General features: G+C 37.6%; 1 protein-coding gene across 2 annotated transcripts in view; it reads left to right on the top strand.

The window, feature by feature from the left end:
* The window catches only part of RCBTB1 (RCC1 and BTB domain containing protein 1), a 28,394-nt gene extending 10,642 nt beyond the window's left edge, over nucleotides 1–17,752 (top strand). For both annotated transcript variants that reach the window (XM_081313191.1, XM_081313190.1), the window contains exons 4-13: nucleotides 1,932–2,082; nucleotides 3,199–3,365; nucleotides 5,168–5,326; nucleotides 8,561–8,668; nucleotides 10,162–10,304; nucleotides 12,129–12,319; nucleotides 13,429–13,555; nucleotides 14,537–14,688; nucleotides 15,397–15,527; nucleotides 16,806–17,752. In XM_081313191.1, the coding sequence (XP_081169317.1) occupies nucleotides 1,932–2,082; nucleotides 3,199–3,365; nucleotides 5,168–5,326; nucleotides 8,561–8,668; nucleotides 10,162–10,304; nucleotides 12,129–12,319; nucleotides 13,429–13,555; nucleotides 14,537–14,688; nucleotides 15,397–15,527; nucleotides 16,806–16,946 (1,470 nt within the window). In that variant the 3' untranslated portion in view covers nucleotides 16,947–17,752. The remainder of the gene's footprint in view (nucleotides 1–1,931; nucleotides 2,083–3,198; nucleotides 3,366–5,167; nucleotides 5,327–8,560; nucleotides 8,669–10,161; nucleotides 10,305–12,128; nucleotides 12,320–13,428; nucleotides 13,556–14,536; nucleotides 14,689–15,396; nucleotides 15,528–16,805) is intronic.
* Nucleotides 17,753–18,617: the final 865 nt, after the last annotated feature.

Raw genomic sequence — 18,617 nt, 5'->3', positions numbered from 1 at the left:
GGGCAACTTTACAAGATCTGACTGGTTTCAAATCAGAAAGCAGCCAGGAACTCTCTTCTGTAAATTGAAATAAAAACTAAAATTAGATCAGTTATCTTAAAATGAATAATTATCCAAGTGTTATGAGTCACTGCAGGTTAAGAAAGTACTTCGAACTCTGCTATAGGAAGCTGCTTTGCTACCTATTTTCCTATGTGAAAACACAGAAAATAGTTAAGCATAAAACATGTAAAAGATTAGTTGGAGACTCTGGTGGCAACCCTAAATAAGTTAAATAAAAATCTCATTCATGCACACTTTGCTGGATATTGAATGTTATTGGGATCTATGTTATGGCAAAGAGCATGTTTTTCCACGCACAATGCCCAATCTTGAACTGATCCTATTAAAGATATATTGCAGCTACACTGTAGAAGGTGACATCTTAGTACACTTTTTTAAAAAGCTTTTTATTAGCAATGAAATACTTTGGATGGAAGGTTTGGTCTTTAAACAAACCCATCAAAGAACTGGGTTTTTTAACATACTGAACGACTCTTTATTTTTTCATTCAAGACTTCAGATAGATATACTTTCTGTAGACTAAGCTTAATTCCTGATGGGCCTGTCCATGTAGTTATTGGCAAGAGTTTTCCTCCTCCTCCTCCTCTTCCTCCGCCCTTCCCTCCATAGCTTTAGTATTCCCACTGGTCTCTCCTTTAAATATTAAAACATGAAATATATGCTGAGTCTTTTGACATCAACCACTTGAATTGATGCTGTCTATTTATTTCAGTGAAATCTTATTTTAGCATATTAATTGTGGGATTGGATGTCCCTTTTTTTGTAAATATCCACTGGGCTTGGGAGGTGCTGCAGTGCGGGCCTTGGGCCTGTGCTAGGTTTCCCAGGCCTCCCCCGTCTCCAAGGCACCTTGTGTCCCACTTAATAACTGTAAAGGGAAGAGCAGGGATTGGGACTGTTAAACAAGGCCATTACATGGGCACCTCATTTAACAACCATTATGGTTTATGACCGTAATGGATAGGCTCCATTATGGTTGTAAGTTGAGGACTAATTGTATTTAGAATAAAGAAAAAGGGGGAGCAAAAAGCAAGCAAGCAAGAAAATATAAAGAAGTTAACGTCTGATTTTCTTAATAACCGTTGTAAGTATAGATGTTACTCTTTTACTCTATGGTTAAAGCATGACTTACATTTTTGTATTATTTTCTAATCATCAAAACTTTTATTTTCACGCAAAAACATAAGGGATTTCTAGTCAGCATTAATCTTAGATAATATCTTTTGTCTGATTAAAGTTGTCAGTTTGGTCATCTCAGCAAGTCCCATCTTCGCCATCCATTCCTCCATTGTGGATAATGACTTTTTTTTCTACCTTTGTGCATATAAATCTCCTTGCAGGTATCATGTATGAAAAAGTTCCATGACTTTTTCCCAAGTGTTTATTGATCAGTCCCAAAAGCAAAGCCTCTATTTTCAATTGTATAGTAATCTTTAAAATCTTATGAATTAATATATATAACGAAGTCCACAAAGCATTTCATTCTGAGGGGATAGAATATTGATGGTCCCTGGGTTTGATAGGAAGATCATAAATATCCAGACCCACTTGTGTCATTATGTATCTATCCACCACTATTCAAAGTAAAATGGAGAAAAAGTCAATTGGTCATTTGGAAGCATTTTCAGCTTGAAACTGTTTTAAGCCCAAGACACTTCCAAATAGCCTGCCTGAATTTGAAATAATGTATAGACTCTTAAACCTGATTTATCTTCTATCCATACCTTATTCCGTATTTATTATAAATGTTGGTTTCATTACAAATCTGTTATATACCACAAAGTCAATTTAGATTGTTTTTTTTTTAATGTGCGATAAATGAACATATCCATGTCAGCTCATTGGTTTTGCTCTTTTGCTTTTTCCAGGTTTTTGTATTTGGACTAAACTGCAGTAATTGTCTGGGAACTGGAGATAATCAGAGTACTATTGTACCAAAAAAACTTGAAAGTTTATGTGGAAAGAGGATCTGCAGTCTTAGCTATGGAAGTGGACCTCATGTGATCCTTAGTACAGAAGGTGGGAATCTTTTTCTGAGCAGTATTAGAGAAGCAAATCTGAGCACATGTTTCTTAGTTAGGGAACTGGAACATGCAAAAAGGCTTGTAGTGAGGGAGTCTGCCACTGTCACTGGGGCCCCGTCATCTCGGTGTGAATTGCATCTGCTACTTTTCTTGCCCTTAACTAGGCTGGACAGACCTTTTGCAGCCAGGGGCTGCATCTTTTTGGGTGAGCTTCTCTCAGTGACTGAGGATCATAGGGTGGTAGCAGCATAATTACATCTCCACAGGAGACACAAATTGAATGTTCACTCCTTTTTAATTTTTTAAAAAAATATTATATGGTGTAACAACATTCCTTGTGTCAACAAGTATTTAGAAGTTAGGTTTTTAAAACTACAGAAGGTGCATGCTTAAAGCCTGTTGGAAGCTTAATTTACCATCATGCTGGATAATGTATGCTCATTTAAGTTCCCTTAGTTGATTGATAAATTATATCCCATCAAGTTGCTGTCAACTCTTATCAACCAATAGATGATTTGCCCCCCACCTGTAAGATGATTTGTCCCCCACCTAGCTCCAGATCTTCCAACCATGCACCCATTGTCGTTGCAACTAAGTTCAACCATCCATCTTGCTTCTGGTCATCCTCTTTCTTCTTTCTTTCCATTTTTTGCAGTATTATAAACTTCTCAAGAGAGTCAGATCTTTGCATAATGAAGTTCCTTGGTTAAAATAACTGTAATGTTTAACATGGATAAATGCATGTGATAAGCTTTAAAATGGAGAGTATATTGCTCATTTACATTCTTCACACTGCGGAAAGAATGTGTTTGTGCGTTTAATGTGCGTGCTAATTGCTGTTTAACTTTTTCCCAGTCAAATGATGCCAATTCATTCAAGTTCTCTAGTACCACTGCCTTATCCTCCCATAAAACAAGTTATTAAAGGAATGACCATAATAATCATAATAGGTAGATAAAAAAGCCAAATTTAGTCTACATATCTGACTGGCTATGTGACCAAGCATAATAAAAGTGACTAATAAAATACAGTCTTGTTTTGTCTGAGTAGGTATACAAATTTTGCCTAATTGCATGTTTCACTGTCATTACTTTTGTTTATTCTTGGGTAGATGGTGAAGTTTATGCCTGGGGACATAATGGATATAGTCAGCTTGGGAATGGGACAACCAACCAGGGTGTGACGCCTATTCAGATTTCTACTAATTTGCTCATTAAGAAAGTAACCGAAGTAGCTTGTGGTTCCCACCATTCTCTTGCATTATCCTCTGATGGAGATGTAAGTTCTGCTTTTCTAACTAGCTGTTCAGGTTTTTGCTGTTAAGAATGTACTTTTGTTTGGTAAATGTTTGAAAATTGTCCTTGAAGAAAGGCTATTGATACTACCATTAATCTGTGTTCTCTTAGTGAAATATTTCAGATTTTATCTTAACAATAAACATTCTTATCTTTATAGAGGAAATCAGCTACCTGTTGGCAACCTGATTTCATGGGGATTTTATATTTTGCGCAAATATTCAGTGGCAACAATAAAAAAACAAGGTTTCATGTATAAAAATAGAGATTGCATGGGCTTCCTTGATGCAGTGCCCTGTGAGACAGTGACCTATTTTCTTTTGATCCAATAGGATTCTGATTCAAAAATGAAACTTGAAATAATGAGGCTTGAATTTCCCCTTTGCTTGGGAAATAATATACTGTAATTTCTAATTTTTTCAGCTGGAGAGAATAAACTGTATAGATATACTAGACCCGTTTTATTAAGAAGAGGGCCAGTTTCAGAAAAAATGATGCAGAAATTTGGAACTTGGCTCCTTTAAATTGTGTGGGTATGCCTTTAAGGAAAGTGTCTGGTTCTGGGATAACATGGTCAAGCATTGGGGTCTCTTCTGTGTGACTGAGCCTCTTTAATTTCATACCTGACAGGTACTAGAGTTTGTTGTTTTGCACAAAGGGGGTATTGTTCCATTTCAAGCCTTGAAGGTTTACAGTTAAGTTTTGAAGACATCCGATATAAATCTTTGAAATTGCCTAGTATGGAAGTGCTATAACTTTTGCCAAGCAGATAATTTTTGATACATAGATCCTATTGCTAGTTTACCTTTTATCATTGTTCATGAGTTGAAGGCTGTTTTTCTGAGTTGACCTTCCTTCCTTCCTTCCTTCCTTCCTTCCTTCCTTCCTTCCTTCCTTCCTTCCTTCCTTCCTCATTCATCGTAGTGGTGTGTAGCGTGTTCTCTTATTGTCTTCTTCCTCCTCTAGTAATAAGAATTGGACCATCTAACAATAATGAGCACACAAGCTTGTACTATCAGATTTTCTTTTGTTGTTGTTAGAGGAAGAATTAGGAAGAAAAAAAAATGTGCTCTCATGTTGCTGTAAGCATATTAGGGACTTTCTTTAAGGTAGAATACATTTTTTTCCTTTTGAAAAATGCAGAAAAGACTTGGTGGATAAAGGCAACCCATCTCTAATGCCTGGGCCCTACCTTAGAATGGGAAGTCAGGTAAAATCAGAGGAGGAAGATTGTGTTGTCCATCCTCTGCCAGTGAATGCAGTCTGATGTTGGAGGAAGGCAAACAATTCAAACCTGATGTCTGCCTTTTCCTTTATCCAGTGAATCTGGGCCATTCCTTCATCCAGGGAATGAACATTTAACATGTAAAACTGTATTCAAAGTTTCTGTCTTTGGGGAAAAAGTAGTAGCAGGCATTGATTCCAAATGGGATCCCTCTTGATTGGGTCCCTAATTTCCTGCAGAAAAATGTTTGCTTTCTAACTGAAGATTTGCCTAGAAGCATTATATGCTACAAGGTAATATGTATACTCTTTCATTAGCCAAGTGTTAGAAGAGACTCCCATATCAATGGCTTCGTGTTGCCAGCAATTAGAATAATAATCACATCAGTATTTTGAAGTATATCATAAATGGCCATGCTACTTGTCTGTGGCTTGTAAAATGAATTACTTTGGTACCTGCACTGTTAAACAATGTATGCTTTGGGAAAATGTTTCTGCTCATGTAGTAAGGTTTGTGGTATGCTTTCTTGGTGTCTCTCCCTCTTTGTCCTTTATTAAAAGGTATATGCCTGGGGCTATAACAACTGTGGACAAGTTGGGTCAGGATCAACTGCAAATCAGCCAACTCCTCGCAGAGTCTCCAATTGTTTACAGGCTAAGGTAGCAGTAAGCATTGCCTGCGGTCAGACTTCTTCTGTTGTGGTGATAGATAATGGGGAGGTAAGCATCTGGTGGCCTTCTGCATTTGTCTTTGATTCTGCAGACAGAAGTGCTCCTGTATAAGCCTTTCATTGAAAACGTACAACAAAGTCTTGTTAATTTTTTTCTAAGAAAAAATCCCTCATCTACTTGTTCCGCAGGTCAGATTACATTTCACTTTGTTGCACAAGGTTGTTTTCCTCACTCGAGCCTATTTCTGATGATAATTCTGGAGGATTGTCTGGTGGCAGTGAAAATGGCATATATGAAGTGGGGAGCAATTTTCAGTCAATTTCTGTCCTTTGCATCCTTTAAAATTCTCTGGAAGATATGAACTGGCACAGAATTTTTGAATTACGTAAACCTTCCAAATTTTTCAAATTAAATTTGGGGAAAAAATGCTTAAAAAGATTATATTTTTCAAATAAAATACAAAGATTGCTTTAAAAATTTATGACGTTTTAAAGCATCAAATGTCTATCTCTGTTCAGTGAGAAAATCTTCTGTCTCAAAGCCTTGAATTTCAGCCAATTGTGTGAGAAGGCATAGTACATTTGAAGTGAATCCAAAAATAAAATAGAAATGAGTGATACAGGGAGATATACTAAGGAGCTGCAGAATGAAAACAAATGTTGATCTTGCTCGTCTGGAGACTGGCTTGATTCCTTACCTTTTTGTTCTCTTTAAACACACGTCCAATTAAAATAGTTTCAGAGGTAGATATGGGCAATTCAGAGAAATTCTCTGAAATTCTGCAACCTTGGTAATATCTGGGAGAAGATGGCTAGTCTTCAGTCTGTGAGGCCTTTTGACTTACATCTGTTATCATTCTTTGCTCTATAATTTTATTATCCAAAAATCCCAGGGCTGTTTTCCAAGTAGTACAGGCCTTGTTTATTTCAATTTCCATTTAAGAAGTGCTGCTACCAGATCTAGGATTCAGTGACAATAAGATCAAACTTGTGTGAATGCCAACAGGTTTTACCGGCAATATACTCAGTTACAGATGAAAAGGAAATAGTCCTGTCTGTGTTCCTTCAGTTTGTCAGAAACTTCCAGAATGATAGTGGACAAGCTGGAACTGGCTGAAAGCTGCGTACCATCTTCTTGAGTCGTAACTTAGCCAGCTGATCTACTGCCTAAGATACTTTATGTAAGGCACTGTCGGTAGAGTACAACACCTAGAGACAGCCCAATGACATTTCTTGTCAATAGCAGTTTGTCTTCCTTCCAGGTATCTTAAGTGAAGTATTGTCTCTAACATGCAAGTATTCATCCTCCCCTCTGGATGTGTTGAACTAGGAAGCTGTGCTAATTCTCTTTATTTTAATTGTTACTAGTAGTGACACAGATAAAAGGTTCAGAAACAGGGGCGATTGCGTAAAAAGCACAGTCACTTCTGAAGTACAATAACCTTTTATAACCATAGGTATAAAATATTTCTCTCATATGTGCAAATAGACAGCAGATCATATTATTAACACCTGCTTATCTTCCACAATGGAGAGTAGCATTGATCCAATCCTTCTGTTTCATAGGAAATCTTCTACACCACCCAAAAATAACCTGTAAAATATGGGAAACATTTTCTGCCCTTGTAAAAAATATAAAATCAAGATTTCTCCTCTGAAATAATAGAGTATTTAGGAACATAGGAAATGAGAAAGGAAATAGTACAACACTTTGCTTTAAAATCAGGTTTCTTTCAGTGCATTATACTTCAAAGTTTTTGAACTTCTGCTAGTTTATCACTTCTTTCATGAATCCTGGAGCACCGGGGAAGTACCTGAGGATTGGAAAAGGGCTGATGTGGTCCCCATCTTCAAAAAGGGGGGGGGGAAACGGACTCAGGAAACTACAGAGCAATCAGTCTAACATCAATACCTGGGAAGATCCTAGAAAAGATAATCAAAAAACAGATCTGTGAACAACTAGAACCAAACAAAGTCATAACTAGTAGCCAGCACACGTTTGTTAAAAACAGATCATGCCAAACCAATCTTATCTCATTCTTCGATAAAGTGACTATACTAGTACACCAGAGAAACGCAGTAGTGTACTTAGATTTCAGTAAGGCATTTGATAAAGTAGACCATAACCTATTCCTTGGTAAGCTAGGAAAAGGTGGAATAGACAACATCACCACCAGATGGATCTGTAGCTGGATGACAAACTGTACTCAACAAGTAGTCCTCAATGGCACTACATCAACATGGAGAGAAGTAAGCAGTGAGGTACCACAAAGTTCCATCTGAGGCCCACTACTCTTCAATACCTTCATCAACAACTTAGATGAGGGAATTGAAGGGGAACTCATCAAACTTGCAGATGACACCAAACTGACAGGAGTAGCCAACACCCCAGAAGACAAACTCAGGATCCAAAAAGATCTTGACAAACATGAACAATGGGCCCTATCCAACAAAATAAGTTTCAGTGTGGAGAAAAGCAAAGTCTTACATTTAAGCAGGAAGAACCAAAGGTAGAAATACAGATTTGATGAGACCTGGCTCAAAAACAGTAACTGTGAGAGGGACCTTGGAGTCCTAGTGGACGATCACTTGACTATGAGCCAGCAGTGCGCAGCAGCAACCAAAAAAGCTAATACAATCCTGGGTTGTATAAGCAGAGGCATAGAATCAAGATCATGCACAGTATTAGTACCGCTTTATAAAACCCTAGTAAGACCACACCTGGAATACTGCAGCCAATTTTGGTCACCATATCACAAAAAAGATGTTGAGAGTTTGGAAAATATTCAGAGAAGAGCAACTGAGATGATCAAAGGCCTGGAGACCAAAACATACGAAGAAGGGCTGTGGAACTTGGGTTTGGCTAGTAGTCTAAAGAAAAGAAGTCATAGGGGAGACATGATAGCAGTATTCCAGCATTTGAGGGGCTGCCACAAAGAAGAGGGGGTCACATTATTCACCAAAGCACCAGAGGGAAGGACGAGAAACAATGGTTGGAAACTGAACAAAGAGAGAAGCAACCCTGAATTAAGGAGAAACTTCCTGACAGTGAGGACAATCAACCAATGTAACAGCTTACCCCCAGAAATCGTGGGTGCTCCATCACGAGATTTTTAAGCAGAGACGACAATCACCTGTCTGAAACAGTGTAGGTTCTCCTGCTTGAGCAGGGGGCTGGACTAGAAGACCTCCAAGGTCCCTTCCAGCTCTATTCTATTCTCCCAGAACAGGAGCTCTGGATACAAATAATGTAAATGGTTAATTAACCTTCTTCTCACTCCAGGTCTATGGCTGGGGTTACAATGGCAATGGACAACTGGGTCTGGGAAATAATGGCAATCAGTTAACTCCATGCCGAGTGGCAGCGCTTCAAGGGGTGTGTGTAATGCAGGTGAGTATAGAGATTTTTGTTTTCTGTATCTTGAATTATTGTTGGGATATTGTCCCTAATCTTGGGAAGATTCATTAAGGAGAAAAGAGCAGGGTAACCTCTACCCCACTAATCTCTTCCAGTTCCGTATTTTTAATAAGTGGATAGGAAGTGATGCACATTAAATGTTTTGTTTTTAAACCGTGCAGACAGCTACATTCTTAGATGATCCTGGAGAATGATCTTGGGATATTTAGAGCAAATGAAAAGTTTCCTGAAAGCTTGAACAAAATCAGGTGTAGCCAAATCAGTGTTAGTCCCTTGGCCTTTATCTTTTGCCCATAATACTCTAGAAGAAATCTTGTCCTTCTCTTTTGTTCATTATGGATGGCTCTGATGAATTTCTACGGCTTAAGTATGCCATTTGTGACAAAAACGCAGCATTGATTGGTCTGTGCTGTTGCCTGGCAGCGTAACTGCTGTTCAAGGCATTTGGAATCTGCATAATGTACAACATGTAGTATCTGAAGTACAAAAATCAGAGCTGTGGTGCAGGCATTCAGTGTACACATTCTTGAATATTTTGTGTGTTTCAGCTTTTCCAGCATGTTTGATTGTCTTGGCTTTAGTAATAACAGGCACTAGCAGGAACAATTAAGGGTACAGGTAGTCCTCAACTTACAATTGAGCCAGGTATGTTGGTCGTAAGTCATTGCAGTTGTAAATTGAGTTACCAGATGACCAAACTCAACTATACAACTTTTTACGATGTTAAGCGAGTTACTGCTTCACACAGTCATAAGTTCAAATCCAGCTTATCCAATGGCATCTTTGCTGGAAAATGATAAAAATGTTGCAAAATGGGATCACATGACTGCAGGATGCTGCAAACAGCTATAAATGCAAACCAGCTGCCAAGCACCCAAAATGCAAACATATGACTGCAAGGGTGGTGCAGCAGCAGCAGCCGCCATAACTTCATGGATGGGTTGCAACTAACTTTTTTCAAGTTCATTGTAACTTTGAATGATCATTTAACTGCAGTTCTAAATCAAGAACTACCTGCAAGTGTTGCAGAGCTCCTGTGAATGCCTCATCTCTGCTCTTCATTAAAGCAGCCCACATTTTCCAGATTTTGAGATTGTAAAAGGAAGCTGCTACCTAATGGAATCCACCCATTAAAATGAAGGTGACTCTAATTATCCTTTTTCAGTCTCATCTGGGAGCCTGGAAAAGATTGAGCTTATTTCATGAAGAGCAGAAAGATGCTGTGTTTGCTAGAGGTCATTGTTTCCCACTGATAATTGTGGAAGTGTGCTTTTAGAGACTAGCTTACTGATACCTAAGTATGGTACAAAACTCTTAATAATAACTGTTGTGCCTCCTATAAGGGTTTCTCTTCTAGCACATCAAGCATGCAGCTTGTATGATGCTTCAGTGAATAAACTCCTTTCACTGCTATCCTGGAGTGGTTTGTATACTAACTCCTGCCTTCTTTACAAACTTATTTGCAGATTGTCTGTGGCTATGCACACACGCTAGCACTAACAGATGAGGGTTTACTGTATGCCTGGGGAGCAAATACTTATGGGCAGTTGGGGACTGGCAACAAAAGCAACCATCTCAGCCCAGTGCAAATCATGATGGAAAAGGAGAGGTAAATGCCACTGCAGCCAACGCTTGGTGAGCTGGGAATAGGGTTGTTCTATCAGCTAACTCCATGGCTTTGGAAAACAGATTGGTACATGCAATTTGTTAATGAAGGCTTTGGGTTCAGGGGGAATAATCAAACATGTAATACAAAGGAAGGCAAGTTTCTTAGTTTTGTTTTCATGCCTGTAAAACAATTTATGCAATATTTTGTTAAGGGAGTTCATGCATAAAATCTTCCACCCACACCTACCTACCTTCTCTGCTTCAGCTAAATAGGAATAGGAACGTGACAGTGATTTATCATTAATTGTGCCTGTGTATTTAAAGAAACAAGTTTTTTTCATGGAATGTAGTTAGTTTTTTCCTACAATCTTCTTTCTGCATAGAGTTGAGCTAGATTTTAATTATGCCAGCAGGCAATTTCTCTTGGGCTGCCGGCACCTGATTTCCTTTGCCCCTTAGGCTGTCTCTCCCTTGCAGCCAACTTCCATCCTCTCTGGACTGTAGCTAGGGGCCACCCAGGGATATTTCAAGAGTGTTGTCCCTGGATCATCTGGACAGGACAGACCTTCAACGCTTCAGAGTGCCTAGAATCACCTAGAATTCCCCACTCTTCAAATCTTTCTCACCAGCTTCTTTTTTTCTTGTGAGAAAAACTTGAACCCTGAGAAACAGTTTATCTCCAAAGTTATTTATCAGCTGTCCTGGGCTTCTTGGGTGACCCTGGGAGACTCACAAAAGTCAAACAAATTGCCATCAAATCAATAAAAGATAAAGTTGGCAAGTGCAATGAAGCGAGGGCCCCTTAGTTACTTATTTTATACCCCACATGTCCAAAGATATATGGAGCCACAATCCTTACCATCACCCACCAGTTGCTTAAATAAATTGTAGATAGCTGGATGGGGAAATATTTTTTTTAATCTGAAACATATAAAGAAAATTTGTGGGTTTTTTATTTATTCAATTTCCATAGCTGCCCAACTCGATTGAGTGACTGTTTATGGGTTGTTTGTAAGCACAAACATTAGCACACACATTTAGGAAAAAACTTGTTCTCTGAATCTGAAGAGGAAAGGATTAAGATGGTGAAGGAAAGGGAGGTCCTTAACTGAGTTCTTCACAATATAGAATCATAGGGCTGGAAGGGACCTTGGAGGTCTTCTAGTTCAACCCCATGCCCAAGGCAGGAGCATTATACCATCCAAGTCAAATGGGTGTCCTATCTTCTTTTGAAAAATGATGAAGCATCCACAAACTGTTCTCACTACCAGAAAGTTTGACATTAGTTCCAGGTTTGAATTCTCTTAATGAGCGTCTCCCGCTGCTTCTTCTCTTATCAGGTGCTTTGGAAAATAAGTTGACTCTCCTCTTTTCTGTGACTGGAAGTACTGGAAGACAAACAAACCTTCCGTTTGTTAGGCTAAACATAGTGCCCTTAACTGTTAATTAGTTCAGCCTCCAGACCCCTTATCATCTGTGTTGTTCTTCTCTGTATACTTTCTAGCGTCACAGCATCTTTTTTGTATTATTAGACACAGAACTGTACATTCCCATGTACAAGACCTCACAGTTCAGTTACACATTCTAGTCTGTTCTATTCTGCTTTATTTTAATATTTGTTGTACATTTTCATCTTCATTTTCTTTACTCAGTAAGTATATTATCTGTGGGAGGTAACTAACCTTCAAGACTATACTGAGTTTTGGAACAAAATGATAGTGAAAGTAAAATCAGCCACCAAATGATCGGCCAGCATAACAACAACAGGACAAATGTGACATCTCTGCAACTGAATACTTGTGGGTTTGCTTTTGTCCTTGCGTAGGGTCGTGGAGATTGCTGCTTGCCATTCTACTCACACATCTGCTGCCAAGACACAGAGTGGCTTAGTGTACATGTGGGGCCAGTGTCGGGGGCAGTCAGTGGTCCTGCCCCATGTTACTCACTTTTCCTGCACAGATGATGTATTTGCTTGCTTTTCCACTCCTGCTGTGATGTGGCGTCTCCTCTCCGTAGGTGAGAGTAGTTTCACTTAATATCAGGTGCAGAAGTGAAAATTTCTCATAGTCATGGATGGTTGTGTGGGAGAGGTCTGTAATGGCCTGTGACAATAACTTTGAGAGAAAAGAGGAAGAGCTGCAGTCTCTAGACAGTTTTTTTAAATAAAATCTGAGCCTCAACGAAGAATGGAGTTTGAGAAAGCACCTCACAATTGACCCTCCCTTCTTCTCCAATATATAAAGGCTGGGGAGAAGGGAAGTGCTTTCAGAGTTGCAAAAGGCTGTGATCTTGCAATAAAAGTAGTATTAATACTCACGGTTTTGGCTTTCAGTAGCACCTTTCCTACACAATCCTCACTCCTAGAACCATTTTGAGTGTTCTTGGACAGATGTGGGAAATGCCTATAACTTGCCTGAATTTATATGCAGGTATATTGCATATAATATTTTTGTGTTTTTGAGGTTTTATACATTTTGTGATCAGGAAATAATGTTCACAGAATACTCATCAAATTATCCTGTTTGTGGAGCTGGAATATAGTGAATTTAACTCGCCATAAAATTAAAGTTATGACTTTTATAAAAAATTGGAACTAAAGCATTGTGAAAGAATCAAAGGGCTTTTCACATGCTGCTGCTTGTTCCTATACAGGCAGTTGGAAGTGTAGGGAGAATGGTGTAATTTATGACAAATCTGATTTACCTACCTAAATACCAAAATACTGATAGTTTTTTTTAAAAAAGAATCATGGCATCTGATGGGAACCATAGTACCCCAAATATTAAACTGTATTGGTTGTGTTAAAATTTAAGGTGCCTAATTATTCTGTTTTTAAGGACTCCCTTCTAGAATCAGACTTGTTTTATTATTTCAGATCTGCCCAGTTACATGGAACACAATTTTTTGATAAGGTTGATATCATCATATTTCCATTATAAATCTAAATGAAGTAGTGTGTTGATGAAAACTATATATAGTTTTGGATCCTTTATCAGTTTTTACCTTTATGGGATACAATACAGGAATGCTCTTATAAAGATAACAAAAACTTTTGTGTGTGAAATTGTTGAATCCTGGCATGAATTGACTCTTACGTTCTTTTGGTTTTATAATTGTTTTTACAGAGCATGAGGAATTTTTAACAGTGACAGAGTCTCTGAAGAGAGAATTTGATAGCCCTGAAACATCAGATCTAAAGTTTAGAGTGGATGGAAAATTCATTTATGTGCATAAAGCCGTTTTAAAAATCAGGTAATGTTTATAATTAATCATCCAGATGGTTAAGAAATGCCTAGACCATCTTACTAATTTAGCTACTGTATTTTGTTATGCATCTTTAATGAACTTGCCATTTTTACATTCTTTTTAATTGCCTAATATGTGACAGATGTTGGAATAAGATTAAGAACAGATTAATACTTCCAATAGGTACTTTAAATTTGATTAAAATTAAAAGCATCGGATAATCTTTCATTTTGAGGCTATAGTTATACTCAATAAAAATATGGCTTTAATTATAGCTATTAGGAAGAATCACGATGTTAACTATTGTGAATATGATTGAACTGGTATTTTTAAAAGAGATGTGAAATTTAATACTGAATAGCTGACCCAAATTAATATTAATAAAAATCAAAATTTAGGCTGATTGAAAAATCAGTATGTAGAAAAAAGTTAAAGGTAGACCAAGCTAAATCCAAAAACACTAAGGAATTTCTGGAAGCTTGGCATTCAGACAAATCAGCCATCAATAGACAAATAAAAATAAACCATACTGTATACACCATTCAAAAGAGACAATAAGCTAAGAAGGAAACAAAAAGTCAAAGACACATCCTCCCCAGCAGCTAACACTGGGATTATCATCAAGCAAAACAAAAACAATATTTTAATTGGAGAACTACTAGGGAGAAAATCACATCCCCATCAAAACTAACAGAGCAAGCTACTGTATATAAACAAATCACCTGCACTGATGATGTTACCTAGTTGGGTAATGAAATGTCTGCAAGCAAACAACCATACTCGGAGGCCACAGAAAAAAAGATATTTTGGAAGTTTAAGCTATCACTTTTAGTCTATAAGATGCCGACACTTCTTTTGTGGTATACAGGTAGTCTTCGACTTATAATCACAGTTGGGACTGAACTTCCATTGCTAAGCTTTTATTTCTTCTGTTCTTGATGTAATGTGCAAAATTTGGAGGAAGTTTATCAGTGTTTTTTCTTGCAGATGTGAGCACTTCCGTACTATGTTCCAGTCCTATTGGAATGAAGACGAGAAGGAAGTGATAGACGTAGATCAGTTTTCCTATCCAGTGTATCGTGCTTTTCTTGAGTACTTATACACCGACAATGTTGACTTGCCACCTGAAGATGCTATAGGTAGCAGTGGAATCTTTGGCAAAATTATGTTGGGAAATTAAGTATCCAGGGATAAATTTTTGTTTTCACTTTTTAGTGGGAGAGGGAGATGGTATCATCTTACCACAGATGTTAGCAACTCTTGGTGCCTCTGTATCTTGCCTTTTCAGTTTGCAGTTCTGTTCTATGGTGAACTGATGGGGGAAGAATGTTCAAACAAACCGATCTAGGTTCTGGAATATGCTAGGTTAAAAATGGCATCTCTTTAAATGGTGAATATATACGTGTCATTATTTTGTTGAATTTGTGTCTGTACCTTGCTGATTAGATATTAGGTTCCGTTGTACCCCAGGAACTACAAGAAGGCTGGTTTCTTTTATGGGTTCAGGCCTTCTGCTGGGAATTAAACTCACAGGCTTTTGCACATTAGATGACTGTATTCAGTGCATTACTTGTAGGAGCTGTCCACATCCTGGCACAAAGCAGTTAATGGGAAGAGATCAAAAGAACATACCATCAGCCAGGCCTCTTCAGTCCACCTTCCATTAAGCTGCTGGAGCCGGGTGAAAAGGGACAGTGGACTGTATATGCCTGTCTCTGTTTATCAGCCTTCTCTGGTGAAATCTGCCTCCTAAGATGTGTAAAGACTACATTTTCAATGTACCTTTTTATACTGTATGATCAATGTGCATAAGATTCTGCTTAATTTAATTAAAATCTTAATTTCAGGGCTTCTGGATTTAGCTACATCATACTGTGAAAACCGACTGAAAAAACTGTGCCAGCATCTCATCAAAAGAGGAATCACAGTGGAGAATGCTTTCTCACTGCTCTCTGCAGCAGTGCGCTATGATGCAGAGGTAATTAGCTGCCCCCTAAAGTCTTCCCTCTCCAGTGCACCTTGGGAATTGCTAAGGAAGCAGTGAAGCAGCCCAGGCACAACATGGCTTTTAAGAGGGGAGGCGAAAGTCAGAAGAAGGTGTATCTCTGTATGCATATATACTGGATGAATACTGGTGGGAAATTAGAGTACTACCCTGGGAGTGTTTGGGTGATGTCTTGAGGTGAATATATGAAGACATACTTGGAGAGTCATCTTGGGTGATAGAAATGAGTAACAAAATGTATTAGAATGACAAAAATGGGTTTGTTGGCAATTTTGTATCTTCATCAGTTTGCATTCTGTGAACTGCCAGGTGATATGAAGTCAGACACATGATTTAGCATTTGAGACTCAACTTAGTGTCTAGCCATATTACTACTTTCTGACCAGTTGGACTTTACCTCAGGAGCAATAGTATTATTCAAGACTAAGGGGTTGAGTCTTGGGCTCTGTGGAATGCAGTCCTGTTTACATAATGTAAGGTTACATAAGAGCCTATGATGTAATTCAGCTCATGCTGTGTACCCCCAATGAGTGACAAAACTCTTTTGCAAGGCTCACTCCACGATATCCTGGGAGATGTGGGTGCATCTCATTGCCAAAGTACAATGTGTTATATACATAGTAAACCATCATTGGAGGCCATCACAATTATCTTCATGTATTATCAAATAATAGGCATTTTAGTGGTGAAAATGAAGAGAAGGTGATAGAACAGACACATCTGCCCAAGAATTATTTCCAGTGTTATGGCAGATTGTTCCAAGTGTGTCATGAGAGAAAATATGTGAAGTTTTAGGGATGATTTATCTATTTAAAAGGTGGTTTTTCTGCTGCATTAAGAATATAAAAAAAATGTCCCATCATAATTTTATTCTCTCTTTAATCCCAAATACATTACTTGTTTGTTGATAAGGTTTTTTTCAATCCAGATAGTCCACCTTGAAGTAGTTTGTAATTGAAAGATAATGTAATAGAACCTGAAAATAAAGTACTTAAAAATGATCACTTAAAGCTACTATACCTATTTATACCTACTTCAAATTGTGTTTCCACCTACATGGAAAAAGATTTTAAGATGGGTAAAATGAAAATATTTCCTTTTTCTATTGTGGCTAAAACAAGTGGCAGAATGATCTAGTTGAAAATAACAAAAGTTGTGTATGTTGTTAATACTTTCTTCAGCACTGGTAATATTGGATGTTTTAAAACTTGTTTTGAATAAGTTTAAAGGGTTTTTTTGTTTTCTATCTAGGATTTAGAAGAATTTTGCTTTAAGTTTTGTATCAATCACTTGACTGAAGTCACCCAGACAGCTGCCTTCTGGCAAATGGATGGTTCTCTGCTAAAGGAATTCATTGCTAAAGCCAGTAAATATGGAGCCTTTAAGAACTGAGAGGTGTAAGTGTTTGTTTGGAACTATATCGCCACAGCTGATGTGATTTCATGCCTTTTTCTCATAGGTCCAATTAATTATATCACCTGCTGTACAAAACCACATGCCCAACAGCTACACTTTTAAGGGGATTCCAAAATAAATAGCAAGCACTTTACTTGGGTTTTGTTACTCCAAAGAGTTGGATCTATTTACTGTTTTAAGTAACTCTTGAGAAAATCAGAACAGATGGAGTGGGTAGGAGAAATAGCCAAAATAATGTGAGAGATTGTTCTATGTGGATGGTTTGTTAATCTGTTTGTAATCACATTGTGGTACCTCTTGGTCTTTGAAGCACTCTGATAGCAACTGGAAGCAAAATATCTTGTATGGAATAAAGGGAGTTTTGAGAAAGGAATCATCCTCTCTGTATATATGTGAATGAAATTTGCACCCAGTCATTTGAGAAGAATTTGTGAAAAATGCTTCATTCCTCTATAAATCTTTCTAGGAATAAGTCTCAGTGAATTCAGTGGGATATAATAAATTTGTACTGTAAGTACATTGGGTTATACAATAACTTGAAATGTTGAAGAACCAAATTATTTTTCCTAAACAAATTGGAATTATTGTTTTTGTATTTCCTTGTATTATGTTTGGAAAAGCAATATTGTTTTGTTTTGTGAACTTAAATAATTCAAAGCAATTGACTTTTGGAAAGCTGTTTTGCATTGCAATTATGTGTAAACTATATAATAAAATGGGTGCCTGCCTATTGTAACCTTTAAACTTTATTAAAATTGTGCATTAAATCATCTTTATCTGAAGATTGTGGTATTCTGGATGGACTGCTTTTTTCACTAGAAAAGTTGGAATGAAGTTAGGATGTTAATTATTTGTGCAGCAATTCCAAAATATGAATAAATGAGAAATGTTATTAATAAAGTCTTTCGGAGTATTTGCTATAGAAGAGTTTGATCTTTCAATTCTCGTATCCGATGAGTTATGCTTCTCTCTTCTTGGAGTGACTGATGGTTGACTCTCACTTGCTGTTGCTCATTTATGGGTGGTTTACTAAAATCACTTCTTGAAAGACTGAAGGTTCACCCCCCCACACACAGTCCTCTTACCTTGCCAGAATCAGGTGAGCTGAAAGGACCCTTATGCATAAAACCTGTGCTGTGCATATCTGTTGCCATATATTTCTGACAATCTTCCTGTTTAAAAATCTCTATTAAAATGGAATTAGCTCATCTATTTCTAAGGCCATTTATGTCTTTTTAAAAGTCTGAAGCTGTTACTACTATTTATGCTTTTGAGCAGCAGAGAACAAATTGATTATTTTAATAATAGGGTCACTCAGCCTCTTAAAACTCTTGTTTATCGTAACATGACATTTAATGCTTCCTTGTTTGCAGGAGGAAATATGTATTTCTTGTGCTACTTCTGTTACTATTGTCCTTCTCTGAACTTACCCTGATTTGTCCATGTTAAAACTGCAGTATGCTGAACTGGCTCATACTTCAGAAGTTGAATTAAAGTCAAATGGCTACCACTTTCTCTATTGAAGCAGTCCAACATTCAATTTATTTTTTAAATCACTGCACTGCCATCTTACAATTACTTAATAAAACCTGGAAAAAATGGATGATGGAGGGATGCACTACATACTGGTGCTGGGCTTTAAGTCAC

Source organism: Vipera berus (assembly GCF_964194415.1).
Source record: "Vipera berus genome assembly, chromosome: 1".
Taxonomy (NCBI): Eukaryota; Metazoa; Chordata; class Lepidosauria; order Squamata; family Viperidae; genus Vipera; species Vipera berus.
Note: the sequence above shows the minus strand (reverse complement) of the source record. Positions and strands in the feature narration are given on the sequence as shown.